This window comes from Tamandua tetradactyla, chromosome 11 (genome assembly GCF_023851605.1).
Source record: "Tamandua tetradactyla isolate mTamTet1 chromosome 11, mTamTet1.pri, whole genome shotgun sequence".
Classification (NCBI taxonomy): Eukaryota; Metazoa; Chordata; class Mammalia; order Pilosa; family Myrmecophagidae; genus Tamandua; species Tamandua tetradactyla.
In genome coordinates this window covers 79,436,194-79,460,614 of record NC_135337.1, presented here as the reverse complement: position 1 = coordinate 79,460,614, position 24,421 = coordinate 79,436,194, and the positions used below count along the sequence as shown (strand labels likewise).

General features: G+C 41.6%; 1 protein-coding gene across 1 annotated transcript in view; it reads right to left on the bottom strand.

Annotated features, from left to right (window-relative positions):
- Nucleotides 1–14,087, bottom strand: part of LOC143649162 (uncharacterized) — a 107,417-nt gene extending 93,330 nt beyond the window's left edge. The window contains exons 1-2 of the mRNA XM_077119366.1: nt 13,964–14,087; nt 13,667–13,875 (exon numbers count right to left, since the gene is read on the bottom strand). Coding sequence (XP_076975481.1) covers nt 13,667–13,875; nt 13,964–14,087 — 333 coding nt within the window. The remainder of the gene's footprint in view (nt 1–13,666; nt 13,876–13,963) is intronic.
- Nucleotides 14,088–24,421: the final 10,334 nt, after the last annotated feature.

Genomic DNA, 24,421 nt, shown 5'->3' with positions numbered 1-24,421 from the left:
ACAAAGTGATGTCCTGAAACATGACAACGTGGGTGAACCTTGAGGATATAATGCTGAGTGAAATAAGTCAGACACAAAAGGACAGATACTGTATGATCCCATTATTATGACTCTGAGAAAGCTGCCAGTGTTTTGGAGCAGCAAGAAGGAAAAATCTGAGTTGAGGGCATGGGTAGCCCATGACAAACTCTGGGAACTGTTCTGTAGCTGCTTGTTGAAGTGTGCTTTGAAAATCATTGCTTTTTTTCTTTTTTTCTTTGTATATATATAGTTATATTTTACAACTAAAAAAATGGTTTAAAAAAACTATAGGCAGTTATAGTAATATTAGATAAAACAAATTCCTGAAAACAAAAATTTGAAAATAGTAACATAGCTCACTACTATAGCAAAGTTGATATTTGGAATAACTTTTTACTTGATATTTTGAGAACACACAGTTTTGATAGTTAATCAAATGGTATTTAAGATGCTATTTAATGTTTAGAATTCAAGTAACTCTGATATCTATATTTATAGATTTTTTTCCTTCCTTACTTTAATTTTAAAATTGATTTATGAAACATATGACTTAGATTTTTTTTAATTTGCCTAGGAATAAGCTAACTAAGTTATCCATTTTAGGTGGTTAAGATTTCCATATGTTAATTGTTAAAATATTTGTATCTTCATATTTTCCTAATATAAAAATATTTAGTAACATAGATCATTACTATAGCAAGGCAGATATTTGTAAGAACTTTCTATTTGATATTTTGAGAACATTCAGTTTTGACAGCTGATCAAATGGTATCTTAGTTAGTGTTTAAATCATAGAATTTAAGAACTTTGCTATCTGAATATGTAGATTTTTACCTTGTTCCCTCAATTTAAAATTGGTTTATGAAACTTACTGTGCAAACACAGGCTTTACAATGATTATGTGGATACTTTATTTAAATACGCCTATGGTTAAAGCTAACTAAGATATCCATTTTTAGTGGTTCTAAGTGTATTGTTTGTTTCCTTAAGTAAAGAAAAAACTAACGAAAAATGTACTTGGAGATTTATTGCTTTTCTGTATGTACATTACTTTTCAGTTAAAAAAGTAAGTTAAAAATAAATAAATATCCGCCAATATCCAGAGCTATGGGCTCTCAGGAAATGAAGTCTGCATACATCGATACTTCTTTATTTTGTGAAAGCTACTCTCCTGTAAGCTACTTGAAACTGTCTTCTGTCTCTAGCTTTTATATCCAGTACAGCAGGGGCTGAAGAACACAGAAAGCGACAAACAAAAAAGAAAAAGAAAAAGAAAAAGCTGCTGCCTGAGGGACAGGTGAAGGACAGGTGTGGGTGGGCTGTGCCTCACCCAGTGAAAACAGGTTCCCACAGGTCTCCAGCATCACATCCCTGTAGAGAATTCTCCGGGTTGGGTTCAGCAGAGCCCACTCCTCCTGGGAGAAGTTTGCAGCCACATCCTTGAAGGTGAATAAGTCCTAAAACATCCCACACGTTCTGGCTCTGTCAGGGTCTCCTAGGGACAGCGTGCACAGAAGGATGGGGGAGGTGACAGGAGGATGGGGGAAGGAGATGGGACATAACAGAGCCTGCAGGGAGGGGACTGGGGTCTCAGGGTGCTCAGACTTGCCTTCCCCTATGCTCAAGGATCCCTGCTGCCTTCTGTTCAAACTCCTCTGTGCTCTGTCCCCACCGAGTGGGACTACCCTTCTAACAGGAGAAGTCCTGGGATGGCACTTCTAAGATAAGGCCTCTGTAGAAGCTTCCAGTGGCTGCTGTGACAAATGACCACAAACTGGGTAGCTTCAAACAACAGGAATTGATTGTCTCACAGTTCTGGAGGCCAGAATCTGCACTCAAGGTACTGGCAGGGCTGTGCTTCTGGGGAGGATCCTCCTGGCCTCTTCTAGCTTCTGGTGTTGACTAGGCATCCTTGGCGTTTCTTGGCTTGTGGACACAGCCCTGCAACCTTGGCCTCCACCTTCACGTGGCCATCTCCCCTCTGTGTCTCTCTCTGCGTCCAAATTTCCTTCTTCTCTTAAGAACCAGTCATAGAGATTTCAAATGGCCTTGAGAGGTCATTCTAGAGGTTATTCTTATGCATTATATAGATAAATTCAATGTTTGGTGTATTGGTGTAGCTAGATGGAAATATCTGAAACTGCTGAACTGTAAACCAATAGCCTTGACAAAAAAATAGACAAAAAATAAATAAATAATGGGGGAGGGGTATAAGGGGTAAATAAAAATTGGTATATTGAAATACTCGTGATCTATGAGAAGGAGGGGTAAGAGGTATGGGATGAATGGGGTTTTTCCTTTCATTTCTTTTTCTGGAGTGATGCAAATGTTCTAAAAATGATCATGGTGATGAATACACAACTATGTGATGATACTGCGAGCCACTGATTGCATGCTAGAGATGGACTGCATGTGTGTGAAGATATCTCAATAAAATTACTAAAACAAAAATGCGTTGAAATCTTTTAACACATGTTTGTTTCATAGCGGTGATAGTCATGATGTCACCTTTAAAAAAAAAATGTACTCTTTAACTCCATTAACTCAGTTGACCCATTTTCAGGAAGCCGGTTTGATGCCGAGTGATACTATAGTTGAAGGTGATTACCTAACCCACGTCGTCACCAGCCAAATGCCCCAGGGACTCTGTCTGCACATGGCAGCCCTGGTTGACCAGCAGGCCCAAGTGAGGCTCTAGTGGGAGCTGGGCAGGGACCTTGGGCAGTTGACCAGGGCCCCAGAGGCATCCATTTCTGGGCCCCTGGAGATATTTTTGCCATTTTCAAGTGACAACATTGACCTTTACCTGAGACCCAAGATCTTGGAAAACAGAGAGTTAGAAAACCCCCTAATGCTTTGGATTCTGAAAGGAGCTGACTGCAGTGATTCCCCCTTTCCCTTGTGACTGAGAGAAGACCTGCAGATGCCCCCCATTTAGGACAGGGCTGTAGGGGGAACTTCTGTGTTCCCACTTGTAGCCTCACACGTGATTGGCTGACCTGCTTGTCCCCACTGATTAGTGGGAACAAAACGCTTGCTGTCCTGCCCCCAGGACCTCAGCCTGAGCTGGCTCACAGCCCCTCCTGAAGGGCTCTCCCTAAAGAGGCTGGCCTCAGGGCTTCCATGCCCCCACTCCTACCCTGCTCCCCTACAACTGCTTCTTTGCTCCCCTCCACACAAGAAAACCCCTTTAGTCTAACATCAAGAAGCTTGCAGATCCAGTCAAATGTGTCTGAAGTAAATTTCAACAAAAACATCTTTGCTTGTTTTTCAGCCAGTGACAAATTCTACCTACCGATCACAGCTTTAATGATTCCTGAGACGGTCTATGTTCCCCTGACTTCCGTTCCATCCATTGTGTTCAGCAAAATCTATTCAAGTCAAATTTGTATTTTCTCTAGCATATTATCTAATAATTTTAACTTGTTTGACCAATTTGTTCGAATGCCATAATTTTATGGAACATTTCATAGTGAGTGAGATCTTGTTGGTTTGTACAGGTTGGTGTGATGCCCCGATACATCTCAGAGTAATCTGGGCAGAGAATGAAAAAGCATTTGCAACCCCCCCTTGAGGGACTGGGAGAAAAGTGGAAATACTTAACTTTCCCTACTGGGGAATTCCTGATGTCTTGCAAGCAGTGGGGACAACCAATTCAATAGGCTGAGCCCTCCATCATGGTCCTCACCCCTATGAAACTTATTCCTGCAAAGGAGAAGCTAAGCCTACTTACAATCATGCCTAAGAGTCACCCCCAGAGAACCTCTTTTGTTGCTCAGATGTGACCTCTAAGCCAACCGGGCAGATGAACTCACTGCCCTCCCCCTCTATGTGGAACACGACTCCCAGGGGTGTAAATCTGCCTGGCAACGTGGGACATGATTTCTGGGGATGAGCTGGGATCTGCATCATGGAATTGAGAAAGGGGGAAGAGAGAAATGAGACAGAGTTTCAGTGGCTGAGCGATCTCAAGCAAGATCGAGAGGTTATCCTGGAGGTTATTCTTATGTATTATACAGATATCCCTTCTTAGTTTATGGTGTATTGGAGTGGCTGGAGGGAGGTACGTGAAACTGCTGGACTGTGTTCCAGTGGCCTTGATTCTTGAAGACAGTTGTACAACAATACAGCTTTTACAATGTGATAGTGTGATTGTGAAAACCTTGTGTCTGACATTCCCTTTATCCAGGGTATGGACAGATGAGTGAAAAAAATAAAGACAAAAATTAAATAAGTAATGAAGGGGATAAGGATTATGGAATGTTCTTTTGTTTTGTTATTGTCATTTTATTTACTTTTATTTTTTTTACAGTAACAAAAATGTTCAAAGATGCTATGTGATGATAGTGTGGGCCACTGATTGTACACTTTGTGTGATTATAGGGTATGTGAATACAGCTCAATAAAATTCATTAAAAAAAAATTCCAGTCAAATCCCTAAAGATCTGGGACTGTAGTAGACAGTTCTCAGTGCCCGAGCCCAATGTTTTCCTCTACTTCGCCCTCCTACAGAAAATGTCAGTGGGTGGGTGGGAGAGACCCGGTGCCCATCGCAGTTCTGGGGTCCCGGGCTTGCCTCCTGCATCCTCACATTTGTCTCCAAACCTCTCTGCAGGGTGCAGACGCTGCCTGGGGTGAGGGGCCTTGGCTGCGCTCTGGCTGGCGAATGCTCTAGGACCCAGGGCATCCTGACAGGTCCACAGCCGCTGCTCCCCAGGAGGGGACTGCTGGGGTGTGCTCCCCTGGAGGACTGGACAGCCATTCTTTCTTGCCTGAGACCCAGCCACCAGCCTTAATCCTTGCACCCTCCCACTCCCCAGGCCCTAGGAGGCCCCCGAGACCTGAGCCCAGGTTTCCTAGGTTGGTAGAAAAGGGTCTTTGGAGTCCATCTGAGAATTTGGGTGGGGACCCAGGTGCGGGAAGTGGAAACACATCCAAGACCCTGCTGCTACCTGGTCCCCGCTGCCCCCACACCACAGAGTCAACCCCACCATTTCACCATTAGGACTTACTATGCAAAGGGAGAACAGAAGACTAAGATGGAATATTCTGACCATAGCCATTCTCATCTTTTTCTCTGGAAAACTCAATAAAAATTCCATCAAGCCAGCAGGATTTTATACCATTGGTAGAAAGAAGCCACACAAAACAAAACTCAAAACTGATAAACAGGAACATGTGTATGGGTAAAATGGCATCTGGCTTAGCATGCTCTGAGAAAATGTTCTCTAACAGAATGTTCTAGATCTGTGGTACTTGATCCAGTAGCTATTGTCCACATTGGGCTATCAAGCATCTGAAACGTGACTAACTTTATTTTCTTTTGATTACTTTAAGATGTTGCATTAGTTTGTTTAAGCTGCTGGAATGCAATATACTAGAAACGGAGTGGCTTTTTAAAAAGGGAATTTATTAAGTTTCAAGTTTACAGATCTAAGGCCATTAAAATGTTCAAACTAAGGCATCCAAAGAAAGATACCTTGACTCAAGAAAGGCTGATGGCAGAAACAAAATGACAAATACTGTACGGTCTCACTGATATGAACTGACATTAGGGAATAAACTTGGAGAATGTCATTGGTAACAGAGACCATCAGGAGATAGAAATAGGGTAAGATATTGGGTAACTGGGGCTGACGGGATACAGATTATGCAACAAGACAGATTGTAAAAACTCAGAAATGGGTAGCACAACACCACCTAACTGTAATACAATTATATTAGAACACTGAATGAAGCTGAATGTAAGAATGATAGAGGGAGGAGAGTTGGGGGAACAAATGAAATCAGAAGGAAAGATAAACAATAAAGACTGAGATGGTATAATCTAGGAATGCCTAGAGCATATAATGATAGTGACTAATTGTACAAATACAAAAATATTTTTGCGTGAGGAAGAACAGAGGAATGTCATTACTGCAGGGTGCTAAAAACAGATGGTAATTAATATTTTAAAATTTTAACTTATGTGTGAGACTAAAGCAAAAAATGTTTATTTGGTACAAAATTTATATTTTGACTAGTGCAGTTCATAATCTAACTTATGTGGACAGCTTAATTGAACACCATAAGTACAAGGAACCTTGATTAGGGTATAAGATTTTGTAGGTTTGCCCAGAGTGATGCCCCAATAAATTCCAGTGATTTGAACAGTGAGTAAAAAAGCACTTACAAAGCCCCCTTTGGGGAATGGTGAGAATGGGGAAAACTTCAACTTCCCCAAGTTGAATTCTTGATATTCTCACAAGCAGTGTGGACAACCAAAGCTATAGGCTGAGCCCCCAGTCTTGGAGTTTGTTCATATGAAACTTAACCCCACAAAGGGTAGGTCAAGTCTACTTAAAATCGAGGCCTAAGAGTCACCCCCAAGAGAGCCTCTTTTGTTGCTCAGATGTGGCCTCTCTCTCCAACCAACACAACGAGCAGTCTCACCACCCTCCCCCTCTCTGCGTGGGACATGACTCCCAGGGGTATGGACCTTCCTGGCAACGTGGGACAGAGATCCTGGAATGAGCTGAGACTCAGCATCAAGGGATTGAGAAAAACCCTAGAATGAGCTGAGAATTAACGTCAAGGGATTGAGAGAACCTTCTTGACCAAAAGGGGGAAGAGTGAAATGAGACAAAGTGTCAATGGCTGAGAGATTCCAAACAGAGTCGAGAGGTTATCCCAGAGGTTATTCTTATGCATTAAGTAGATATCACCTTGTTGTTCAAGATGTAGTAGAGAGGCTCGAGGGAACTGCCTGAAAACGTAGAGCTGTGTTCCAGTAGCCATGTTTCTTGAGGGTCATTGAATAATGATATAGCTTTCACAATGTGACTGTGTGACTGTGAAAACCTTGTGTCTAATGCTTCTTTTATCTACCTTGTCAACAGATGAGAGGAACATATGGAATAAAAATAAATAATAGGTCTCTCTCCAGCCAACATGACGAGCAGTCTCACCACCCTCCCCCTCTCTGCGTGGGACATGACTCCCAGGGATGTGGACCTTCCTGGCAACGTGGGACAGAGATCCTGGAATGAGCTGAGACTCAGCATCAAGGGACTGAGAAATACCCTAGAATGAGCTGAGAATTAACATCAAGGGATTGAGAGAACCTTCTCGACCAAAGGGAGAAGAGTGAAATGAGACTAAGTGTCAATGGCTGAGAGATTCCAAACAGAGTTGAGAGGTTATCCTGGAGGTTATTCTTATACATTAAGTAGATATCACCTTTTTATTCAAGATGTAGTGGAGAGGCTGGAGGGAACTGCCTGAAAATGTAGAGCTGTGTTCCAGGAGCCATGTTTTTGATGATGATTGAACAATGATATAGATTTCACAATGAGACTCTGTGAATGTGAAAACCTTGTGTCTGATGCTACTTTTATCTACCTTGTCAACAGAAGAGTAGAACATGTGGAATAAAAATAAATAATAGGGGGAACAAATGTTAAAATAAATTTAGTTTGAAATGCTAGTGGTAAATGAAAGCAAGGGGTAAGGGGTATGGTATGTATAATCTTTTTTTTTCTCTGTTATTGTTTTATTTCTTTTTATGTTGTCTTCTTCTTTTTCTAAATCAATGCAAATGTTCTAAGAAATGATGAATATGCAACTATGTGATGATATTAAGAATTACTGATTGTATATGTAGAATGGAATGATATCTTAATGTTTTGTTGGTTAATTTTTTTTACTTAATAAAAAAAGTTAAAAAAAAAGAACAACTTGCAAACTGACATGAACTCAATTCCATTCATAGGCTAGAAAATAAAAGATGCATTTAATTATCAAAAAAAAATAAATAAATAATAGGGGGAACAAATGTTAAAATAGATTTAGCTTGAAATGCTAGTGATCAATGAAAGGGATCAGTAAGGGGTATGGCCTGTAAAATTTTTTTTTCCTGTTTGTTATATTTTTCTGCTGTCTTTTTATTTCTTTTTCTGAATTGATGCTAATGTTCTGGGAAATGATCATGATGATGAATATGTAACTATGTGATGGTATTGTGAATTGCTGAGTGTATGTGTTGGGAATGTTTGTGTTTCTCGTAATTTTTTTTAATTAATAAAAAATTAAAAAAAAAAAAGAAGAAGTCAAAAAAAAAAAAATCTGTTACAGACATGGTTTGTCCTAAGGCAAAATTCTCCTCTGGCTGTGGACCTGTGAAACTTAGAACAAGTTATCTGCTTACAATATACAAAGGAGAGACAGTCATAGGATAGGTATTCCTATTACCAGAGGAAGAAAATAGAAGGAAGACAGGGTCACCAGACCCAAATAGTCCCAAAAACCAGGAGGGCAAACTCCATCAGATTTTAAAGATCTGAGAGTCATTTAACTTTGGGCTTGAGAGAGCAGCAATCCCTCCTTCTCCAAGGGCTTATGCAGCAGCCCTGTTCTCTTCAAACACCTGGCAGAGGGTTGCAACATACCCAAGCATTGGAGACACCTCCTTGTTCTTGGCCCCACCCTCTTCAAGCATCTGGGTGGCACCCAGACTCTCTGCCATCTCTGGGGCACAAGCTCAACCCCTTCAGAAGAGTGGAGTGGCAGCCAGGTTCTCCCCAATCCCCAGGGAACATGCCCACTCTGAGGTTTGAGGCAGTAACATTCTTCATGAGCAATGAAATGGAAGGCCCACCCTCTACTTCTAGGGCAAACTCACCCTCTCCTCATGCATGGGTGGATCCGTTCTCCTGGCCCCAGATTTCCTGGCCCCAAACCTTAACTTCCATTGTTCTGCTTTTGAAGTAAATTTTCCTTCAATCTGTCCCTTTTCTGGCCCTTTTGGTCCAGACTGTCAGTAGTTCCACCCATACAGATTTTGCAAAAAAATTTGTTATCTTGGCATGCAGCATACAGGGGTCAAAACCATCAGACGATATGACTTTCCACAAATCTTTTCTGGTTAACTCCATCTCCAATTCTGGCTTCTTATGAAATAGCTGACTGTTTTTCCATTTTTGGTTACATCCTCACATGTAGCAAAATTCTTTGGGGTCTCATTTTCCAAAAGCTCAGAATTTCCCAAGCTATCAGTTCCTGGTTTCTTCGTATGCAAGATTTCAGTTCTCAGTTTATCCCTTTCCTGTCATATCTCACTATATGTACAAGAAGAAGCTAGGATACATTTTCCATTTAGTTTGGAAATTTCCTCAGATACCCAAGTTCATCGCCTTCCAATTCTACCTTCCATACAACACCAGTACTCAATATTGCCAAATACTCTGGCACTTTAAAGTAAGAATCACCTTTCTTCCAGTTTGCAGCAATACATTCATCATCTCTAAGGACTTACTGGAAGAACCTTTAGCAGCCATATTTCTACCAACAGTCTCTTCAAAGCAATCCAGGCCTTTCCCATTGTGTTAGTTAGATTCAGTTGTCAACTTGGCCAGGTGAGCATACCTAGTCTTGTTACTGGGGACATAAGCCAATGGTACATGAACCTCATCTGTTGCTAATTACATCTGCAGTCGGTTAGGAGGCGTGTCTGCTGCAATGAGTGACGTTTGACTTAATTGACTGGTGCTTAAATGAGAGAACGCAATGTGGCACAGCTAAGCAGCTCGGCATTCCTCATCTCAGCACTCGCAGCTCAGCCCAGGCCTTTGGAGATGCAGAAAGAAGTCACCCCGGGGAAAGTTGTTGGAACCCAGGGGCCTGGAGAGAAGACCAGCAGAGACCATCCTGTGCCTTCCACATAAGAAAGCACCTCAGTGGAAAGTTAGCTGCCTTTCCTCTGAAGAACCAACAAAATAAATCCCCCTTTATTAAAAGCCAGTCCGTCTCTGGTGTGTTGCATTCCGGCAGCTAGCAAACTATAACACCCATTCACCCTCTCACAATTCTTTCAGAATCTTCCCCTTATCCATGTAAAAAGCTATTCCAACATGTCCAGTATTTGCAAACCGCAGCACCCCACTTCTCTGGTACCAAGGTCTGTTTCAGTTTACTAAAGCTACCAGAACATAATATACCAGAAATGGATTGGCTTCCATAAAAGGGATTTAGTAAGCTACAAGTTACAATTCCAAGGCATGAAAATGTCCAAATTAAGGCACCAACAGGAGGATACCTTCTTGGTAGCTGGCATTTCAAACACCTCTGTCAGCTTGGAAGACACATGGCTGACATACTGGTCCTTGCTTCCAGCTCATTGCTTTCAGCTTCTGACTTGAGTGGCCTTCTCTCTCTAAGTGTCTGTGGGTCCTTTCTTAGACTAGAGCAACTCTGGATTTCATTTCTTAGCTTAGCATTTCCCAGACGTTTCCAAAATGTCCCTCTCTTAAAGGACTCCAATAAGTGGATTAAGACCCACCTTGAATGAGCAGAGGCACAACTCCACAGAAACAATCTAATCAAAGATCCCACTCTTCATAAAGTCTTATAATTAAAAATATAATGGTTATGCACATTTTGTTAGATTTACTCCTAGAAATCATGTAGTTTTTGTTTCTCTTGCATATTTTTGAGAAAATACTATACTTTCGAACAGGCTATTGCTGAGGACAGGGATGCGATTTTTTGTATATTAATATCAGCAACCTTGTCAAATTACCTATTTCTTTGGATTGTTTGTCTATAAACACTCATAGAATTGCTGGGTAGGAAATATCTATGAATAATATGAGTTTGCACTTTCCCGATTTTAATACTTTTCTTTTTCTTATGGAGTGGCTAAAATCTCTAAAATAGGAATTGAACAGAAGCAAAGAAAGGAGACATACTTGTTCGTTACTGATTTTAAGAGAATGTTTAAGTTCATTATCAGGTATGATATTTGCTATTGGTTTTTGGAAGATAGCCTTTATCAGGATATGGAAGGTAACTTCTATGCCAGTTTTCTAAGAGTATCAGAACAGTGGTCAAATTTTATCAAGGGGTTGGTCTTTCTGAATCTTAAGAATTTCATATAAGTTTTCCTCTTTAATTTGTTAATGGAATGAATAACTTTTAATACATTTTATAAATGAATTATCCTGTTTAGTTCTGATATATACTTTATACACATTTCTGGATTTGGTTTATTTCTATTTTATTTGAGACTTTTGTGTTTATATTTTGCATTTAGGTATAGTTTACCTTTCTTATAGTCTAGGGTTCTTTAGTTACTATGGTTATAAAATGTTTTGGGGAACAAAATATTAATTTGATTTAAATAGGTTTCTTGGTATAGATTAAGTAGGTAATTAAGAAAAAATTGTGTTGAACAGTTTTATTTGCTGAATCAGTTTTTTGTTAAGTACACTGGTTGGGGAATAGGTTTTTTTGGACTGATCTGTTTTGGTTTTATAAATGTTGGGATTTTTCAACACCTTTACCTTTCTCCACAAAAGGCCACAATAATTGCATCCTAAATATGGATGAAAACTCTAAACAATAGTTTATTTTGAAAAGCCTTATAGTTTTTAAAACTTTTTTTTAATAAAGGATATTAAAATTGCTTGCTTGTGGCTAAGATTGGCTCAAGTGGGATGCTAAGATGGGGGATTCTGATGAAAAACATTGATCAGGGATGATTATGAGGTAATAGTACTGACTGAATAAAGCAGATTCCTTAAAAAATATAAAATATAATTTAAAAATTTTTTAACGGTCCCACCCACAACTAAGTGGGCTACATCTACATGGAAGCAACCTAATCAAGATGTCCCACCCAACAATAGTTCTGGCCTGACAAGATTGGATTAAAAGAACATGGAAAAAAATATATTTAAAAATTTATTTAAAAATTTTAAAAAGGAGGGGAAAAAAAAGACCATGGCTTCCCTGGCAACGTGGGGCAGAAATCTTGGGGTGAGCTGGGACTCGGCATCAAGAGATTGAAAAAAACTTCTCGACAAAAGGGGGAAGCGAGAAATAACACAAAATAAAGTATCAGTGGCTGAGAGATTTCAAACAGAGTTGAGAGGTTATCCTGGAGGTTATTCTTACACATTATACAGATATCCCCTTTTTAGCTTATGGTGTATTAGAGTGGCTAGAGGGAAGTACCTGAAACTGTACAGCTGTGTTCCAATAGCCATGTTTCTTAAAGATGATTGTATAATATAGCTTTTACAAGGTGACTGTGTGATTATGAAAATCTTGTGCCGGATGCTCCTTTTACAGTATGAACAGGTAAGTAAAAATATGGATAAAAATAAACAAATAATAGGGGGAAGAAAGGTTAAAATAAATCGAGTAGATTGAAAAAATACTAGTGGTCAACGAGAAGGAGGGGTAAGGGGTATGGCATGTATGAGTTTTTTCTTTTTTCTTTTTAATTTCTTTTGCTAGAGAGATCAAATGTTCAAAAAAAATGATCATGGTAATGAATAAACAACTATGTGATGATATTGTGAGCCACGGATTGTACACCATGTATAGAATGTATGTTTGTTTTTACAATAAAAAATATTTTTAAAAAAACTATAAGAAATGCAATAAAACTAACATCACAGTACCTAATAAATACTCTGTGCCATGCATGTCTGTAGATGGGGTTTCTCCACTTGGCACTACTGACACTTGCAACAGAATCATTCTTGGTCATGGAGGGGGTGTCCTGGGCACTGTAGTGTCCCAGGGCTCCACCCACTCGATGCTAGTGGCACTCTCCTCTCCAGATGCGACAACCAAAAATGTCTTCAACCATTACCAAGTGTTCTCTGGGGGCAAAGTTACTTCTGATTGAGAATCTGCTCTAGACCCTTATTTGATCCTAAGTCCACATTCAAAGCCCCTGTTATCTCCGCAGCCTGCACTTCAGGGGACTATGACTTTCATATGAGGATAGCGGACAAGACGATGAGCTAACAATAATAATAATCAGCCCTCTGCATAGCACTCATTGCCTGCCAAGTGCAGGACTAAAAGTGAGAGGCAGGTATCGTTACCTATTTTCATTCTACAGCTGTGGAGACTGAGACGCTGAAAGAGGCTTACCAACTTGCCTAGCATCGCCCAAAACAGCTGATTAAGTGTCCTTGTGACAAGACGCTGAGTGATAAAGAAACATCAACTCGGAATGAGAAAGTATCTGCCCTGACGTTTATCAGCCTGGGACATCCAGCTGCAAAATTAACGAAAAAAGAACACTATTTCTTCCAAGAACACGCTGCAGCTGTAAAGGGTCAAAATAACTCCCCTTCTCAGAACCATTCCTGGTTTCTAACTCACTGAAATCCCTATCCACTCAAATCGTACACTGTGATTGAAATTATATCGTTAAGAATGAAACACCTCTTTTCGTGTCTGGGAATTCTAATCCTATTCGACACAGAAAAGGCCGCCTGGATTTCCAGCCCAAGTGCATAACTGTGAAGAAGGGGCTTCTGGACACAACCAGCCACAGGTATGTCATCTCGGTAGTTCCCCAGGAGGGACCCGGCTACACTTTTCAGTTCAAGCCCGGCTTTGATTTGCATCCATGGAAATAAGCGATGATTCACTTAAATTTTACCTAAACTCCACCTTTTCCCCAAGTTCCCTGGTAGGACCGTCGCAGGCCCCAAGGTCTAGGGTTCCAAGTGCCCGGGGTCCCTAATCGAGGTCCCCGAGTCCACCAACCTCCGGAGCCACTTCCGGGCTGGTATTCGCCATTAAGGTGGCCCCGCCCCCTGACCTTTGAACTCCACCCCCATCCTTTGACCCTCCCGGCGCCTACCCGAGCCCGGGTCGCAGTAGAGTAGTGGAGTAGGGTCCTGCCGTGGAAAAATAAACAACCGCCCTCAAGACTGGTAGGCGGAGGGGGCGGGGGTGCGAAATCTACCGCCCCTACCGGCTCAAGAAGCGGCGCTTCCGCTTCCGGTTCCCGGTCCGCGGGGAGCGGAAGGGGCCCAGATGAGGTGTGTCCGGGATGTGAGTGGGCGGAGCCTCAGGAATGGCGGATCAGGTGCGTCCTCCAATCACAGGGCGGAGAAACTCTAGTTCACGCCTACGGGGGAGGGGAGCACCATTGAACCCTGTTGGCCGAACCCGCCCCTCGAGGGCGTGTCTGAGGCCGGCCAGGCCCTGTGGGCGCGGCAGGGACTGAGTCCGCCCCCTGGGGCGTGGCCAGATAGCTGCCGAGGCTGGGCACGCTTCATCCCGGTGTGATGGTTGCTTATTTTCTCTAGCGCTTTCCAGGTGCCAACACACACCTGAACATTTTTGGGGGGAGAGTGTCACTTATTTCTTCTGGAAGTGGGGTCATATTTTATGCCCTTCTCGCCATCTGGCTTTGCTCGCTAATGAAAGGCTTTGTGAAACTCAGTCCTGGCCACGGGCTGGCGAGACTGCTCGCTTTTTTTCACATTTGCCAACATTTTTGTTGGAGTTCCTTGGGTCATCTGAAGACACAGGAAGAGTTCAAAGGCTCTCATCGGCAGACACAGGAAGAATTCAGAAGACTTTCATCTGAAGACAAAGGAAGCGTTCAGAAGTCTTTAGCCTTCCAATCCTGTCTTCCCCAAGGACAGGCGCTGTCACCAGCTTCCTGGGGTAACCTCCCCCAAGCCTTCTGTGTACACACGGGCAAAAATGTGTTTTTTCCTTCAATAAACAAATACCCGTTACGTGTGTTCTTGGGTCCCAGACTCTGGTCTCTGTATTGGGGATGCAGTAGTAAACAAACCACAGAAATCCTTGTCTGTGGGGAGGAACAAAATATAAGCCCTATTAATAAATAGATATGTAATAAATATAATAAATATACCAAAGTGGCAAATGCTCAGGGGACTGTTAGGGTTGGAATTGCGTCCCCCCTAAAAGATAACGTTGATTGAAATTCTAACTCCTGGTACCTGTGGATGTGACCTTGCTTGGAAATAGGTTCACTGCAGATGGAATTCATTAGTTAAGGTAAAACGAGGTCATACTGGAATAAGGTGGACTCTGAATACAATATGACTAGTGTTCTCCAAAGAAGGGGAGGAGTGACACAGACAGATAGACACAAGAGAGAAGGTGGCCATTTGTGGACGGAGGCAGAGAGTGGAGTGGCCCTGCCACAAACCAAGGAACTCATAGGGCCACCAGAAGCCAGGAGAGAGACCTGAGAGGGAGCCCCAGGAATCTTAAAACAGGGACAAATAGGCAGGAAAAGAGCGGGGGGGAGGCACTGAGAGACCAGCCCCTCTGCCCCAGCCTTCCCCAGGCCCTACCTAGCTGGTTAATCCCATGCAGGGAAGTCTCTACTCTTCTCGATTCCTCCAAATCCTCCCTTCTTTGGAAGCCCAGCAGCAACCTTTTCCAGATGCAAATCATGATGCTTTCGGTGAGGTGGGGAGGGGTGCAGGAGGGCTGGCCCAGAGTCACTGAGGAGGGGCTGAGGCATGCCTGGAACTTGCAGAAAATCAGGCGAGCCTGTAAGTGCTGGGACAACTGCTTGTAAGTATGGTGAATCCACAGGTTCGATTTAGGGAGAAGTAAAGATCGGTGCAGGTCTGTCTGTTTAGAAGCTATAACCCCCTCATCATAGTGTACCCATATGAACTCAACTGGGATCACAGTCCTGAATGAAAACGAAAACTCAGGACATAGAAGGAGAAAATCCTTGCAACCTTGCATCAGGCAAAGATTTCTTAGAGAGGACACAAAATGGAACAAGCACAAAAGAAAAAAAAAGATAGATTGGACTTCATTAACATTAAAATCTTTTGTGCTTTGAAAGCCATGGGGAAGGAAACAAGAAGGCAAGTCACAACAGGGAGGAAATATTTGCACAACATATGCTGACAAAGTCTTGATATTGTGAATATATACAGAATTCTTTCATTCTCAAAACTGTCTCACTTTGGTGTTTAGGAAATAGTATTTAGGGATAAAGGGGAACAGCACAATTTGCTCTTAAGGGGAGAAACTTCATAACACACACACACACATATATATAGTTGCAAAATGGAGAGAAAGAGGGAGGGAGGGAGGGAGAAAGGGGAGATAGAGAAAAAAAGGGACAAAATGTTAACATTGGGAAAACTGGATGAAAGTGATTCAGGAGTTCTTTGAACTATTCTTGCAACTTTTCTGTAAGTTTGAAGTTATATAAAAATCAAAGTTAGCCCAAAAGAGTTTCCCACTTTGGACAGTGAAGTAAATGTATAGCCAACCGACGATTAATGAATAGTTTGTAAGTGATTGCAATTGTTTGCAACCATTTGCTTTCATTCTTTTCCCTGTATTTCTGGTTTTATTGCTAGATTTCCCAAAAGTACAACAGGTAAGATGACTCCATTGTGGAATTTTAGGATGCTTTATTTATGGTTGAAGTAGGTGGGTCCCAAATGATGACACTTACCTGACTCACGCAGAAGCTTTTTCTTTTTTTAATCCTGCATTTATTTCCTCACAATTATTGCTTTAAGGCAGATTAACCTGGACAGTGGCAGGGAAATTTCATTAAGTGAACTCTAAATGATCATTGCCTGGAAACTGTGGCCTATTATTTTTTATTATTATTTTCTTGTTGTGGCCTCTAAATGCTATTGACAGTCGCAGGAGAATGTTACTCTCTTACACCTCTACTGGCAAGTCTATGTTTAAAATAAATTTTATTTACAAACACTCCATATCCACCAAGCAAACTTTTCTCATTGAAATTTTTACTGTGCTCATTGGAGGGTCATTCACCTGCAATTGTTTTTTGTTGTTGGGTTTTTGATTGTTTGTTTGTGGAGGGGGTAGGTGTATGGTCCAGGAATCGAACCCGGGTCTCCCGCATGAAAGCCGAGCATTCTACCACTGGACCACCCATGCACCCCTCTTCTGCAGTTTTAAGAATTAGCTCAGACTGGGCGGGCCATGATGGCTCAGCAGACAGAGTTCTAGCCTGCCATGCCAGAGACCCGGGTTCGATTCCCAGTGCTTGCCCATGCAAGAGGAAAAAATAAATAAAAATTAGCCCACACTACACTGAGGTTGCTCTTATACAAACTTCAGTTAGACATTGCTACCTATCATAAGCTGCCAAACCCCAACAAGGACCATTCCAGCCAATCCTAAAGAACACCTAGGGTAATATATAAGTTTCCACAAGGGTTCCATGTACTAGAGTAACTTTCCAGAAACCTACAACCTCCAAATGGGGCCCTGGACCAGATAAGTCCTGGAACCACAGGACCCAGCCTCTCTGGAATATCAGATAGTTCCATCTCCCTGCCCCATATTAGTGACAGACCCTTCCAACATGAAAAGGTTAGAATTGCCATAGCCCAAATACCCCTAAAGAGAGGGATGGAAAGATCAGAGGTGATGGTGGCGTTATACAGAGAAGGTAGGATTTAACAAATGAATATGATTGCTAAATCATTAAATTGATATTTCTTTTAGTCTCCAGTATCTTAGAGCAGCTAGAAGTAAAAACCTAAAAGTGTGGAATTGTAACCCATACAAACTCTGAAGTCTGTTCCACAACTAATAGCTGTGCTGTTCTTTGAAATTCATTGCTTTTTTGTATATATGTTACTTTTCATACAAAAAAAAGTCGATTGTGATGATAAAAATATAATTATTCCTTCTAATTATTCTCCAATGTTCTGGAGCAGATAGAAAGAAACATCTGAGAGGATGGTGTGGAAGCCCATGACAAACTCTGGGATCTGTCCTGTAACTGCTTGTTGAAAAGTGCTTTGAAAATTATTGCTTATTTCTTTCTTTGCTTTGCATATATGTTATCTTATACAACAAAAAAAAAGTTTTTAAAAAAACAGAAGAATTAGCCCAGAGAGACCCCTTCTGCACCCAGCCCAGATGCTCCAATGCCAACTAACATTTTGCAAAAGTATAAACAATGTTATAACCAGCACACTGACAGCAATATAACCCAGAGTTCTTATTGAGATTTCCCCATTTTTTCTGGTACTCATTTGCCCATGTGTACATGCGTGTGTGTGGTGGGGGGGGAGTAAATGGGTGTCTTGCTCTATACAATTTTATCACCCGTGCAAATTCACACACATCCACCAGCACCACGAAGAACAGAACATTTTCTCGAGGCTCCCTTGGGGATGCTCTTTCATAAGTTGTTCTAGTTTGCTGCTGCCGGAATGCAATATACCAGAAACAGAGTGGCTTTTAAAAAAAGGGAATTTAATAAGTTGTTAGTTTACAGTTGTAAGGCTGAGAAAATGTCCCAATTAAAACAAGTCTATAGACATGTCCAATCACAGGCATCCAGGGAAAGACAGCTTGATTCAAGAAGGCCGATGAAGTTCACAGTTTCTCTCTCAAGAGGAAAGGCACATGGTGAACACAGCCAGGCTCCCTCTCTCAGCTGGAAGGGCACATGGCAAACACAGCGTCATCTGCTAGCTTTCTCTCCTGGTTTCCTGTTTCACGAAGCTCCCCGGGAGGCGTTTTCCTTCTTCATCTCCAAAGGTCGCTTGCTCGTAAACTCTCTGCTTCATGGTGCTGCAGCATTCTCTGCTCTCTCCGAATCTCCTTCATTCTCCAAAATATTTCCTCTTTTATAGGACTCCAGAAACCTATCAAGACTCACCCAAATGGGTGGTGACATGTCATCACCTAATCCAGCTTAACAACTGCTCTTAATTAAATCACATCTCCAGGGAGATGATCTGATTACAGTTTCAAACATACAGTATTGAATAGGGATTATTCTGCCTTTACAAAATGGGATTTTGATTAAAACATGGCTTTTCTAGGGGACATACATCCTTTCAAACTAGCACATAAGCATACCCCATTCCCTCCTACCCCTCCTCAAACCACCAGGAAGCTTTTTAAAAGACATTGACCACCTGTATACGTTCGCTAGAGCTGCTTAACAAGGTACCACAGACAGAGGGGATTAAAATAATAGCAATATATTGCCTCGCAGTTCTGGGGGCTGGAGGAAGTCGGAAATATGGTGTTGGCAGGGCTGCGCTCCCTCTGAAGCCTGTAAGGGAGCTGCCCTCCTTGCTTTCTCCAGCTTCTGGTGGCTTGCTGGGCATCCTTGATGCCCCTTGGCTAGCAGAGGCCGTGTGCCTATCTCGGTCTTCTCGCCTCTGTCTGTCTCTGGATCTGAACTCCCCTCTTCCTCTAAGGACCCCGGGTATATTGTGTAGGGCCCACCCTAACCCAGTTTTACCTAATTTTAGCTAATCACATCTTCAAAGATCCTATTTCCAAATAAGGGCACATTTCCGGGGCTGGGGATTAGAACCAGTGCATATATTTTGTGGCGGACTCAGTTCAACCCGTAATACCCACCAAGAATTCCCCAGAATCCACTGAACTAGAAGCTCCAGGCTCCATCTTGGAAATCTGTGTATTTTCAAAGATGCCCAGCTGATTCTAGGCCTGGGATGGAGGGCTTACAAGAAGAGACTGGGCCATCCTTGGTATGCCTGATATTGAAGAGGCACTCAGAAATAGATAGATAGACAGGCAGACAGATAGATAGGTAGGTAGATAGATAGATAGATAGATAGATAGATAGATGGATGGATGGATGGATGGATGGATGGATGGATGGATGGATGGATGGATGGATGGATGGATAGATGGATGGATAGAAATATGGATGGGTGGATGGATGGGTGGTAGAATAGATAGATGGAGGTTAGATGGATGGATGGAAAGATGGATGGATAGATGGATGGATGGATGGATGGATAGATGGATAGATGATGGATAGATGGGTGGATGGGTAGTAGAATAGACAGATAGATAGGTACATAGACAGAAAGATAGAGAGATGGATGGATGGATTGATGGATAGATAGTTGCTAGATGATAGGGCAATATAACAATTGTGGCAAGCTGTTAAGAGTTGGTAAATCTAGAGAGAGGGTAGAGGAGTAAGTTGGATTGATGGGACAACTGAAACATCAAAATAATTTAGATGGCTGGTGATTATGGAAGCACAGCATTGAGAGTGTAATCAACGCCCCTGAAGCATACACTTAAAAACGGTTAAAGTGAGCAGTGCAAGGGTAGTTCAGTGGTAGAATTCTCCTCTGCCATGCAGGAGATCCGGGTTCCATTCCCGGACCATGCACCTCCCAGAAAACAAAACAAATGGTTAAAGGGAAATTTTACGTTTTATATGTGTGTGTGTGTGTGTGTGACCACAATAAATAAAGACATAATCAATAAATAAACAATTAAGGAGAGTAACAAATGATAGATATGGGAATCAACGAGTCCATTGTAATAAATAAGTTAAATAAAATAGGAGGTAAGGGAGGGCTCTTGTTTGCAGGAGAATGGCAAAGGCCCAGCGTTAAGTGTGGGGAAGTGCTAGAGCAGTAAATTATCATTTCACAACCTTTCTAACAATGATTCACTGATCATGGTCAGCGGCCACTGAAATAGCTTCCAATGATCCCTGTCCCTAGTTTTCACACCTTTGTGTAACCCTCCTTTTAACAAAAAAATTGTACTGCAGTAATATAGATAAAACATAACATTTCCCATTTTAATCCCTTCCAAGTTTACAATTCATGGGTCATAATAATATTCACAATGATGAGTTTCCATCGCCACCATCCATGGCCAAAACTTTTCCATCACCCCAAACAGAAACTGGGGCACCCATGAAACATGACCTCCCTTTCCCCACCCCCACCCCTGCTACCCTGAAATCTACTTTCTGCCTCCATGAACTTGCATTTCTAGCTATTTCGTATAGGCGAGAGCATATAAGTATTTGCCTTTTGTGCCTGGCTTGAAGACTCAACACAACATCTTCATGGTCCATCCATGGTATGGCATGTAGCAGGGCTCCTTTCCTTTTTCACGGCCAAATAATATTCCATCTTGTAGATGGACCACGTTTTGTTTATCCCTGGGTGTAGCATGCATCAGAGTTTCTTTCCTTTTTACCTGTGATTTACTTCTAACAAATGGGATATGGTAAAGGGAAAGTGAGGAGTTGTCATTTCTGAGATTAAGTTTTCAGAGACTGTGACTTCCGATGATCCATTCTGATCACAGGAGCTAAATGGCATCACAGCCAGCAGGGCAAGGCCGGGGAAGAAAACACTCTGTCATTCTGGGTTTTGACATCAGTTAGTTCTGTACATTTAGCAGTCACAGAATCTCATAATTACAATCTTAGCCGAAACATCTTGGCACTTCCCCAACTATTTTCAGTGAGACCAAGTTTCTATCATTTTTGCAGGTTAAGATATAAAATGTGACATGATTAAGAACAATCAATATAATTTTAGACCCAAGTGTACTCTGCTGATGTGAAATTGTTTTAAATTCTCACCTGCCATGCTGGAGACCTGGGTTCGATTACCAGTGCCTGCCCATGAAAACAAAAAAAGGTTTTAATTTCTGCCTATTATCTGGTTTCTTTGTTCACAAATACTACTTTGATAAGTAAGGAAATGCCGTCCTCCTAGAACAGAACTTGCTGAAAAAATTCTTTCTCTGTGGGTGCTTACTATCCAAATCCCATGTTTTAAAAACTACATGCTATACAATAACTCTGACCAGAAACGTATGGAAACGGTCATACAAAATAATATGGATATCTGAGAGTTGCATAAATAAAGCAAACTGTTTTTAAAACACTGCTTCACTTAAAATTCTTTGAAAAAGTGCATTTTATTATAAAAGGTTGGTTCTATTTCTTAATAAAAGAAAACCATGTTTAAAGAGAGAAAGAGGGACAGTGACTTCCATCTGATTGGCTCTCTTGCACAGACTCTTCTCCCTTGCTGGTTTCTATGAAACGAGCTGCTCTACAGAGAGAGACCGATGGGGCCAGGAACTACAGGTGGCCAACAGGCAACTGGTCCCCAGCAGCTCACCCCACTCATCCGGCAACGCCAGGCCAGCTCTAGCCTGGCCAAGCCAGCGAGACTCTGCAGTCCAGGCAGCTGGACCATAACTTCTCCAAGGAGTTCTGAATCCCATCTGAATTTGTCCTTCCTCTGAGTTCCTGGGAGATGGTTGAGAATGTACTGTAAGGAGAGGGAAAAAGCAGCGGGGGAAAAAAATAAGCAATTACAAACTAGTGTAAACAAGTCAAATGCCCACCATTTATAAACGAATCAATGAAATGTGATTCAGCCACACAATGGACTATTATTTGGCCATAAAAAGGAAGGAAGCTCTAATTCATGCTACAATGTGGATGAATCTTGAAAACAGGATGCTCAGTGAAAAAAGCCAGACACAAAGGCCAGCTATGGTATGCTCCCATTTATGTAAAATGTCCAGAACAGGCAAATTCATAGAGACATAGAGCAGATTCATTTTTTTTGCTCAGGGAAAGAAAAAAAATGGGAGTGACAGCTAATGGGTGTTGGGATATTTGAGCTATGATGAAACTGTTCTAAGATGGATGGTGATGACAATTGCACAAACCTGTGAACATACTAAAAAATACTGAATCGCACACTTTAAGTAGGTGAATGTATGGTATGTGATTCGTGTGTCAATAAAGCTGTGAATAATAAAATAAGTGAAAAAAAGAATACAGGAAGAGGATGGAATGATGACATGCTGACTTCTAAAGCAGAACCATCCACCAGAGATATATCGTAAGCCACAGATGCAATTTAAATTTGGGGGGTAGCCACATTTTAAAAAGGAAGATGGAACAGGTAAAAGTAATATTATATTTTATTTAATCCAGTGTGTCCAAAATATTATCCTTTCAACAAAGAATCAGTATGGTGTGATTATAGCATCTCTAACGTGATGTGCAATTGACTTTAACCCATTCCCTTCCTAAATATCCATCTCCAAAACTCCCTGGAAGCTCAGTGAGCTTTGGCTGCTATAACCTGGAATGCTGCCTGCCCCAAGCACATCTTGTTTTGAGAAAAGAGCTCATATCAAGGTGTTATCCAAAAACTTACATGCATTTAGCCACTTTTGTTCCCCAGCCCTGTATAACCGGTTGCCACCGGTACAGACATAATTCGAGTGAACTTCTTGCCACCTGGCTGTCATTGCAAGATAGCTGCAACTATAAATGCTTAAGGACCGATCTCCCTCCAGTTCTTCAGAATTGCAACTGGCCCTCTTGTAAGGCAGTTTGGGGACAGTCCTGGCTGGACCTTCCCATATTTCTTCTTTTGGGGTGAGTCCTACTGCTTATATAAAAACAGTAACGAGACAAGTCACATTCTTTATTTCTTTGTAGTAAATCTGAAATCCTATGTGCATTACACACTCACAGCACATCTCAAGTCAGACGCTTCATTTACATTACAAATGCATGAACTGTATTCAAAGTTCATAAAATTTACACCTCAAAAATTAGATTTGAAAACAAAAAATAGATTTGCACACCCAAATGGTCCCAAACATACTTAAATCTTTTCCCATAAATTTAGGGTGACCAACTCGCCCTGGCTTGTCCAGCACTTTTTCAATCTGAGCACTGAACATCCGGCTGGGGAAATCTGTAAGGCGGATCACCCAAACCCACCATCCTTATGAAAATTTAAATTGTAATCAATTAAATTTAAACAACATTAAATGCCCATTTCCTCAGTTCTATCAGTTACATTTCCATGATCAAAGCCACATGGACAAGCACAGCTCCAAAGAAAACAAAAGTTGCATAGCCATTTTTAAAAATCCATTATTCAGATGAGTAAAAAAAAGGGGGCAATAAATAAATAAATAATAGGGTGGAGATAATGGATAAAAAAAATAGGTAGATTGCAATACTAGTGGTCAATGAGAGGGAGGGTTAAGGGGTATAGGATTGTGCTGGTTTGAAATGATGTCTAGACCCTAGAAAAGCCATGTTTTAATCCTATTTTGTAAAGGCAGAATAATCCCTATTCAATACTGTATGTTTGAAACTGTAATCAGATTATACTCCCTGGAGATGTGATTGAATCAAGAGTGGCTATTAAATTGGATTAGGTGATGACATGACTCCACCCATTTGGATGTGTCTTAATAAGTTTCTGGAATCCTATAAAAGAGGAAAGATTTTGGAGAATGAGAGATTCAGAGAGAGCAGAGCAGAACGACACAGCCATGAAAAGCAGAGTCCACTGGCCAGCAACCTTTGGAGATGAAGAAGGAAGTCGCCTCCTGGGGAGCTTCATGAAACAGGAAACCAGGAGAAGAAGCTAGCAGATGATGCTGTGTTCGCCATGTGCCCTTTCAGCAGAGAGAGAAGCCCTGACTGTGTCCACCATGTGCCTTTCCAGATGAGAGAGAAACTGTGACTGTGTTTGCCATGTGCCCTTTCAGCAGAGAGAGAAGCCCTGACTGTGTCCACCATGTGCCTTTCCAGATGAGAGAGAAACTGTGACTGTATTCGCCATGTGCCCTTTCAGCAGAGAGAGAAGCCCTGACTGTGTCCACCATGTGCCTTTCCAGATGAGAGAGAAACTGTGACTGTGTTTGCCATGTGCCCTTCCACTTGAGAGAGAAACCATGAACTTCATCGGCCTTCTTGAACCAAGGTATCTTTCCCTGGATGCCTTAGATTGGACATTTCTATAGACTTGCT